Source organism: Anguilla anguilla, chromosome 9 (assembly GCF_013347855.1).
Source record: "Anguilla anguilla isolate fAngAng1 chromosome 9, fAngAng1.pri, whole genome shotgun sequence".
NCBI lineage: Eukaryota > Metazoa > Chordata > Actinopteri > Anguilliformes > Anguillidae > Anguilla > Anguilla anguilla.
The window spans coordinates 3,886,833-3,896,682 of record NC_049209.1 but is presented as its reverse complement, the minus strand read 5'-3'; the positions used below and the strand labels follow the sequence as shown (position 1 = coordinate 3,896,682).

Genomic DNA, 9,850 nt, shown 5'->3' with positions numbered 1-9,850 from the left:
ACATTTAATGCTGTTGCCACCATTTTATTTCCAAACAAAGAAGTGGACATCAAGGATAGATGTCAGGGACCTGAACTATATGGCTGCTGGTTAAATGCCTTGGTGGACTGAAGCTGTCGCACCTCCAAGCAGTCCTCTTAAATGTGAATTGCTCCAGCACAAGGGTTCTCAAATGTTCTGATCTCCAGGCCTGCTTAAGTGTGAGATCACAAATACGTGATTAGAATGTTCTTAACTGAGAATTCTAATGCTGATGTCACAATCACCACTGGTGACTGAAAGCAATGGGGTTCTAGAACATTTTGAATTTTGAAATATATAGTAGAAAAAAGCTCTACTCTTCCAAGGGTTCATGAGAAATTATGCTTCTGTGGCCAATCCCTTATTTATATCTCAAAACCCTCTTCACCCCCTCCATTGCCCCACCAGTTCCCCACCAGTAGAGAGGGGCAGCAGCGTAGCATAATGAGCAAGGAACTGCCCTAAAGGTAGCAGGTTCAATTCCCAAATAGGACACTCTGGACGTACCCTTGAGCTAGGTTAGTAACCCAAATTGCTTCAGCATATATCCAGCTGTATGAATGGATATTATGTAAAAATGCAAAAGCTGTGTACGTCACTCTGGATAAGAGCATCTGCAAGATGCTTGTGATGTAATGTCCTGACCCAGAGTTTGCCTCTGGGTAGTAACTATCCTCTTGTATAAAGGGGTATAAAACAAAAGTACAATAAGTCCCAGAATAAGGGTACCAGCTAAAATACATTTGCTGGTCAGTTTTACAGAAGGAGAGGTAGACATTTAAGTAAAACATGATTTAAAAATGATTCTTATTCATTTACATGCGATTTCTGTGTAAACAACTGGATTAACCAAAAAGCACAAAAAAAGTTTAGTTCTATTATACATATTGTATCATTACATATTATGAATGTGTTTTACTTAAACAAGTTTAAATCAAATGTCATATTTCTGATTATAATCAGTGTAGTGGGCACAAGCATAGTACACTGACGGCATAGTCACACAGTACGCAATCTGTCCTATACTGTAAGTAGCTCATAAACTCTCATAAACAGCCTTGTCCATTGCGTCCATTGACAGTGATCGCAATGATCAATCAGCAGTCTGAAAAAAAATATATATATAATTCATTTTGCACAGCTTTATCTTCTTTAAAATGAAAAATAAATAAATAAATAAATAAATAAATGCTGTGGATATTTGCTTTCCAAAAGCACTGCCACATTCTACAAAAAACACTTTGAAAAATAGTTTTTTTGTAATGTTTTTCTTTTCTTTCAAAAATAACATTCTAATCACATATGTGTGATCTCGCACCTTAAAGGGTTAAAGCTGTAGTCTCAAAGTCCTGGATGGGATTTGGTATATTTCAGCACCTCGATGCCCAATTTAAGTGACTTACTATATAAGTAGTGCACATGCCTCGCAGGCAAGGCCTCATCCAGCTACTGATTGATAGGTAACCATAAAACCCTTTAGAACGGGGGGCCTGCCAAAAATGGAGTTTAAGATCCCTTGCCTTCAAGCGATTGTGTGGCTACATGGTCCATCCTTTACTGATATGTATCCAACAGATCAAACACGATTTGGATTAAACGATAATAACAAAACTACAAATAAAATAACACTGTGGCATGTGGGAAATTAATGAGCGTAAAAACAAACACACTTACTTAAAAATGCAAATATTTCACTCGTGTCCCTGCTGTTAGCACTGGGATTAAATTGTTTAATGCAATATTAAACAGGATTTGGGTACAGTTATGAGAATATGGGACGCTTGTTTAGCTTTTTTTATTTATTTATTTATTTATTTTTCTGACAGATAGGCTCAGTGTCATGGACTGATGATGAGCTAAAGTACTTTATCAGCGTACGCAGGTCTTCTGTGCATGCACAGCTGACCAACGCTGCAGCCACGTGCTGGATATCGGTAAACTAATCCAGGCCAATAAAAACCCAGTGGCCAAGAATTATAACATTCCATTATGACTAAACACTTGTCACTGAGCTAATATGTACTGGAAGTTTTTTTTGTTTGTTTGTTTGTTTGTTTTTGTTAGAACAATAATAATCCCTGAAAGTTTGTACTCATGAAAACTTTACTATGAAGTATTTTGTGTAACATAACTTTCATTTGTTCATTTAAACATGACTTTAAATGAATGGATCCATTTATCTGCCCAATCTGCTTGTTATTTTATTATTTTTTAATTTTTTATTGGTATTGTTCTATGAAATTTTGGTCACTGTGAAGAGGTGATACTTTCCATATCACTGTCTTGTTATCCTCTAACAAGAAAAATAAACGGTCTAGGGGACTATAAATGTACAGTCTTTCTGTTACAAGTGATACCATGAAACCACGGTTTCACGTTTTCCGCAACAACTGTAGATTATACGCCCACCCTTAACGTATTTAGTCTGAAGTGGTATGTTGTTTGACCACCAAAGTGAGGATAATTCGTCACGATTCCGGCATGACATCCCCGAGTAACCGCCCCCTCCCTCTCCACCCCTCTTACACACACGTACCCCGCCCATCCTGTCCATCCCCAGTGTCCCCTGATCTTCCACCCCCCTCTTCTTTCCGCCAACGACAAACCTGGACACTACCGAGTATTCAAATTAAAAGGCGCGTGCGGCCGTCCTTTGATAGGGACAGACTAGCTCGTATAACTATCGCTCGATAATACAGGAGGGTATGCACGTGCTTGCGCACGCGCTCCAGTGATAGTGGATGAATCGTTGACAGAATGCAATAGCGCTCTTTACGACCGAGCGGTACAAATCAACTTGCCTTTCTCAACAGCACCAGGCTGTTATTTTGTCTTCATTTTCTGTTTAGAGTACTTGATAAGGGGGATGCACATTATGTGACGTTTCGGGGTCGGGGTGGGGGGAGGGGGGGGGGGGGGGGGTGGGCTGTGGTGGAGCGGTGGACAACCATCCGCTCCTTTAGTATCTATCAGTCTTCCGTCAGTTTAGAGTCTTGTAGAAGAGTGGTTCACAGAAGAATGGCTTATTATTTAGTTCTGATTTCTTTCTTGCTTGTCTTTGCCGATGAAATGCGTTTACCTTATTGGATATAGACGTTTCATTTGACAGTGAGCTAAAATACGTTCGATAGTTGTTTTACATTTTGGCTGGACCCTTAACCTATCTGTAGTTCTTAAGTCAACTGCCTTGAAATTAAATTCGAACTGCTACACATGCCGATCCTAGGGAACTGAACGTCAGCGACACTGTGTACCGTGCCGTAGGCCTATGCCATAATCACAATTATTATTCTGAATGTCATGAATTCATTCTTCAATCAAATGAAATGGTGCGTCTAACCTTTAGTCTCATTAGCACGTAGCGAAAATGATCAGACATTGGATGTAGGCCGATAAAGCATGTGCACAACGCGGGGTTAAACGTGTATATTGCGTTCCACAGCGTTTTACGTTGCTTTTAATGCGGTCCTTCTCACACAATTATGCGGCGACATTCTCTGCCAAATCGAATTATTAAGTTTTGCCCGCTCTCGTGGTACATTTGTACACACATGACACCACACAAAAATGCGCGTGCACATATACACACACGCGCGCGCATGCACATAGAGTACACAGTGGCACTCGCAGTTAGGGAATGGTTTCCCTTCCAAAACTCTTGCTGATAATACCATTGTGGGACTGTGAAAATACACTACGTGTATTCTGATGAATTGCACTAGATAATAATGATAATAATAATAATAATAATAATAAGTGCTTTAAACAATTTAATTTAGAAACCCCAATAGCATTAATGCCACATGGGATCCGAATGAACGAAATAATTGATTACAGGCTTATGTATTATTGATTTATTTATTTATTTTTGACAAAGTCTACAGACTACACATTTGATCCCGCATATCCTTGTGAACCTAAGGTATCGTTCTTTCGTTTTCACCAGCATGAGAACTGGAACACGAACAGTAGCCTACCCGTTTTCCGAAAGAAGGCGTCGTTCTACCCAACAGTGTGAAGTGTAAAATACGCTTTAAAAACCAACACTGCGAATCACTCTATTATTACAATTCTTCCCTTACATTCAAAGGGCATCAGCAGCGTAAGGGCGATCTTTTTATCTAAGTATTTTCAACGCCTCTGACTGACTTGTTTTATTCTTCGCTTTCCCCTTTAAATTTTTTCTCTGCCACAGAAATTGCTCTACCACCAGCATCAGCAGCCGCGGCTCCTTGATGTTGTGGTAGAGTATGCGCATGCGCTCCACATTGGAATTACTGCACTGGCCAGAATAAGTTGGATCTCGTCTGTCTTCACTGAAATCCAAAATCATATCAAAACTATGGCGATGTTAAGAATTAGGAAAAGGAGCTACTTTGGGGTTTGGACCTTTCCGTTAATTGTGGCTGTGGTGTGTGCACAAAGGTAAGTCGTCAGATTAAACGTTCCTTACTTTGTGTGACTGTATACACAATATTTAATACTTCAATATTTGATATAGAAAACACTGCATCTAAGAATGTACCTCTTTCCTTCTTCTAGTGTCAATGACCCTAGCAATATGTCACTGGTAAAAGAAACAGTGGATAGACTGTTGAAAGGATATGACATTCGATTGAGGCCAGATTTCGGAGGTAATTAAAATGATTTAATACGGATTCTAACTGAATGCTTTATTATTAGCCATTTAACGGATTCAATGTGTGTGTGTAATTGTGTGAATTGGCAAATAGCTAGGCTCATGCTAAAGTTAAGCGCCCATACCTCCCAATTGCTAAGGTATATGTGTATCAATCGGGCCAGATTTCCGATAAACGGTCAGTGATCATTTCACATGTCTGAAACGATACGGAGTGACCTGTTTATAACGCATTTAATGGAGGTGGATCATTAAACTTGTGATTGGGTTGCCGTAAAATCCAACTTTAACCGTAAGCGACAATGACGACTGAAATTCCACCAGCATCATTATTTTGTCTGGCATTTACTGTTTGCACCTTAAGTCCAGCTTTGTGCTCAGGTAGTAAATGCCCTTTACAATTTGGGGATGGTTTTAATACCGATCCTTATTAATACGATCTGAAATCAAAAGAGCTAGACACGACCCGTTTTCCTTGGTAGGAGGAATGGGCATGTAATACAAATTCTATTCGGTTTTTATTTTATCCTTAAAATTGGGGGGTATCGTGCAGATCATCGATTCTATTTCTTATGTCACGTTGGGCATCCGATGTGTGTAGGTATTACCTGTTTGTCGATGAGTTCAGTGCTAATGGCTAATGTGCAGCTACGCATCGGTAGCGGCTTAAAATCCGAAATGTAGGTTAGGTGGCGAAAGCCTCATTTTGTGAAGGAATAAACAAGTTCTTGGCGGATCACATTGCGAACCATTTTGTTGGTTTGCAGGTACCCCGGTTGGAGTTGGAATGAATATAGACATAGCCAGTATAGACATGGTATCTGAAGTCAATATGGTAAGTACTCAATCATTGTCTTTTTCCTAATTATCTATCAATGTAGCCCGATGCCCAAATGTTTTTTCATTCAACGCTTTCCCAGGAGGTAGCCCTGTTCACATGTACAAAGCACCTTAGCAGAATTCAGCACCACCGCTGCTTTCCACGCATTATCTGTTCTTACATTGTATTGTTAATTCGCTGATTATGACTATTGGGAGACTGCGATTTCGTCTCCATGGAAAAAATGGGAAGATAGATGTTACGATTGTTATGGTATCGAATTCATTTTTCTGTATTTATCGGCCATAATTAAATTTTGAGGCAAAAAAAAAACGCCACACGCACCACGCACGCACAGGCACGCACACACACGCACACATGCACGGTCGTGTCGTGTATATTTATACAGTTCCTTTTTCATCCACTGTTCCCGCGTACGTTTACCGGTTACGTACACCGTGTCCTTCTAAGACGACTGAAATATCAGTAGCCTACGTGAACCCGCAAGAGTGTTCACTGCGAGGCTTCCCTTTTTAAATCCGGTTCATTATGGAAGTGCATTTTCCAAGGAGGACTCTGCTGACTTAAAATGGCAGACAGCTACTGGAGATATTTCAGGACAATGATTTTGGTTTATAACTAACTCACCGTAAGACGTTCGCAATAACCGACAGCCTGGAAACATAACAGTTGCGGAAACATATGTAACAGTGATGCTGACGGAGTAGCTTGCTGCGCGAGGAAACAAAGTTTTGCCACATGCAAGAGCATCCCCTAGTGATGACTATTTAGAATTACACTGGAACACGATTCTGTGACGGTTGTTTTTTCATTAAAAAAAAAAAAAAGTGTATAAATTGATTTTTTTTTTTAAAAAGGTTGGTTTTAACACTTTATGTATTGAAAGTTGAGCATAGCAACAAAATATGTTCAGTGATTATAGCACCTCCTTTGAATAAAAATGGATTTTAATATCAAATTAAATTAGTTTAATGGTTTAGTTCAATCATTTGGAAACCTCAAAATGTTCAAAACTCACTAATAAATCGTGAGGCAGATGAGAGGTATCCTTGTTGGTGTGCTCTGGGGAGTGGAATTAACACATTTTATTTAGTTGTGTATTTTGGTGATGGTACCTGAGGCCTTTCAGAGAAGATGATTCAACCTTAGATGATGAAAACGTTACATTCACCTGTATACATGTTCTTCATTCAATGTGTGATTATACATTAGTGACAATCACTATCTTTGTGGTGCTGTTCGATGTACCGTCCATACTTTATGCTATAATCACATTTGTACAAGCTGCTTCATGGTTGTTGAAAGTGCAGCTCATGTGTTGGAAGTGCAGCTCATGTGTATATTTTTGGAAAAACAGCCCAAGGAAACAATCTGTGTTGTTTATGCCATTTCTGTATTTAAACAAAAACAAAACTAAATATAATTTCTGTGCATGTTGTCTGTTTTAACAAGGGGACTAAACCAGGTCACCCAATATACAGTATGTTTACTCAGGCAAAATCACCTTTATCTGAAGCTACTGTACATTTTTCTTTTGAATATGAAACTTGGTGGGTCATCCCAAAGAAACCAAAAAAATAATAATAATAATAATAATTCTCTTCAGTTTGTCAATAACCAAGACAGCCAAATAAAGAATGTGACTGCTTTGAACATTTTTTTAATGTCATGTGATTACATGCTTATTTGCGATTGGTCCTCGCTGGGTATTGCCCAGAAAGAGGGCCACACAGCAATCATCAATCTGATGGCCTCTGTCCCCGGGGACCTCGCGTGCGGTAATCTGGATTAAACACTTATCTCAGCGTGTGACAAAAACCGAGTGTGCCAGTCAGGCACCGTGAACCATCACACATCCCCCTCCAATGGCAACGTGGGAAAGCTGAACAGCCACGTTGAAACGTTCAGCTGCATGAAACGTTCCCCAAACCCCCCCAACGTGATGCCCAAAAGTTGGCTTCGTTTGGGGGGGGGGCACCTGCACGTTTTTAATCTCCTCGTAAAGGCGGGAGTTCCCGCGCGCGTGCGCTCGCTCCGGCGCCTCGACGGCTGAACGACGACGGCGTCCCCGGGTTTATTATCGTTTTGGATAACGACTTTTACCCTTCTAATGCTTTCAGCAAATACGCGCGCGCGGGAAATTATCACCGTTTCCGTGGTAATCCACAAAGCCCAGATGGCAGTGAACACATTGGGGGGGGGGGGGGGGGGGGGTGGCTCGCTGCTGTTCCTGTTCTGTGTTGTGACCACCGTCCGTCCGCCGGACAGGGGGGTTTTTCCCCCCCCACCCCAATCTTGCTGATGAGTCTCAACGGGGCGATGGCCGGAGGACTTTTCACCACACAGAACTTCGCTGAGGAGTACGTGGCGAAGGCTCGATGGTATCGATTGTTGTAACAGGTCTCCTGACATAATATACCGGGGGGGGAAAAGGCTACATTAGACACTCCGCTAGTGTTAAATCAACTCCCGTCAGGACCACATGTACTCTATTACATTTGAAAGTACTCTGTCAGGGATGATTTGCGCTCGACGCTTTGATCTGCGCTTATTGATAAGTTTATCTGCGAAACGCATTCTGCTGAGGTTTTACCTCACCGCCTGTGTTTATTATGGGGTGTTTTGTGGCGCCGTGGTGACCGTGGTTCAAAGAGCTTCCCGCCTCTGGGGCAGAACTGATCTGAGCTCATTTAGGCTCTTAACAGGCAGGGGTGCCTTATGGGGGGGGGGGGTGGGGTAAAGTTAGGATGGTTTCATGGGCCCGGACTGACGGGGGCCCCTCAAAAGGCTGTCCTGTGATTGTGCAGGGAAGGGATCTGGATGGGACAGGGTGGTGGGGGCCCAATGATAGATATTTTCATGGGGCCCAAAATCCCTGGTGGCACCTGTGAAATCACAGAAGCGAGGGCGTGGGGGTGGGGGGCGGGGGGGGGGTTTGGGTCAGGGGGTTACAACCCCCCCTCAATATTACAAAGCAGGCCAACCACCCCCAATAATATACCATGATGATACAAAAAATGATTTCATATAATAAAGCAACCAAAATAAATATTCATATTTCCCCTTCAACAGAAATGATAATTTTCTACCTGTTCTTCTAAAGGAAGGTGGGGGACGAGGATTGCAGTTCTTGGGGTCTATGCATCTCACCCCCCCCCCCCCCCCCAAATATTCAAACTGAAGTCATGCCCTTGCACTGGCGTGAGACTCCCATTGGACTTCGCCCATGATCCCCTTAGAGGATCTGAGTGTTTGCCCTCTCCCTGCCTATAGGGAAATGGCCACAGTGATGATGCAGAGCAAATATAGTGGTGACATTGAGCTGTGAACACGGGAGTTACCCCAAACAAAGGCCCTCCCTTTGCAAGTCTTCTTTGCTGTGTACTTTTACATTATGTTCTAGCTTTTAATTGATGATCCTTTCCGAAGCAGAACTTTTTTTGTTGTTGTTTTGTTACATATCCATTTATATGGCTGGATATATACAGAAGCATTTCGGGTTAAGTACCTCGCTCAAGGGCACAGCAGCAGTGTCCTACCAGTGGAATCGAACCTGCAACCTTTTGGGTTATAAGCCCTGTTCTCCAACCATTATACTAGAACTGGCCCCTGTTCATACCGCCAAAACCTTGCTTTGCCTCAAACGATGTTAGCTCGTTAGAGCATGTGAGGTTTTCAGGGAGGCGGTTGGGTTGCCTCTCGAAAAAAAACCCCCTGGGGGGGGGGGAGACGGTGTTGCCGGACCAGAGCCCCCCCCCCCCATACCGCAGCACGTGCGCTCCCCTCGCCAGGGCAGGTGTAGGTATTTGCGCCACGAGAGCGCCACGCGATATCGCCGCCGTCCCGCGGCGCGTGCCTCCGCTAGCCCGCGCCGCGGACCGGAGGTCGGACGCGACGCTGGGCGGTGTGAATCTGCGGGTCGGGCGCGATCCCTCACGCGCGTGTGTGTGTGTGTGTGTGAGCGCGCGTCCTGGCTTTATTTGGCGAGGCGGACGCAGGGGGTTGGAGTCGGAGTCGGAGTCGGAGTTGGAGGGAAGGTCATGTCCGTTGGTGGTTTGGGGTTGGAGTGACTCACGGGGAGTAGAAAACAAAAAACAAACACACAAAGTAAGCACACACGCACACACACATTACATGCACACACACACACACACACACGCATGTGCACACACGCACACACACATTACATGCACACACACACACACACACACGCATGTGCACACACGCACACACACACACACACACGCACACACACATTACATGCACACACACACACACACTCTCACGCAGACACGTACACACACGCATGCATGTGCGCACACACACTCTCACGCACACACACACACACA

The 9,850-nt window shown here is 43.1% G+C and overlaps 1 protein-coding gene across 2 annotated transcripts in view; it reads left to right on the top strand.

Annotated features, from left to right (window-relative positions):
• The first annotated feature begins 4,217 nt into the window (after positions 1-4,217).
• LOC118235894 (gamma-aminobutyric acid receptor subunit beta-2) overlaps positions 4,218-9,850 on the top strand; it is a 66,236-nt gene continuing 60,603 nt past the window's right edge. The window contains exons 1-3 of one of the 2 annotated variants that reach the window (XM_035433764.1): positions 4,218-4,446; positions 4,564-4,655; positions 5,428-5,495. In XM_035433764.1, the coding sequence (XP_035289655.1) occupies positions 4,364-4,446; positions 4,564-4,655; positions 5,428-5,495 (243 nt within the window). In that variant the 5' untranslated portion in view covers positions 4,218-4,363. The remainder of the gene's footprint in view (positions 4,447-4,563; positions 4,656-5,427; positions 5,496-9,850) is intronic. The other variant, XM_035433763.1, reaches the window with a different exon arrangement.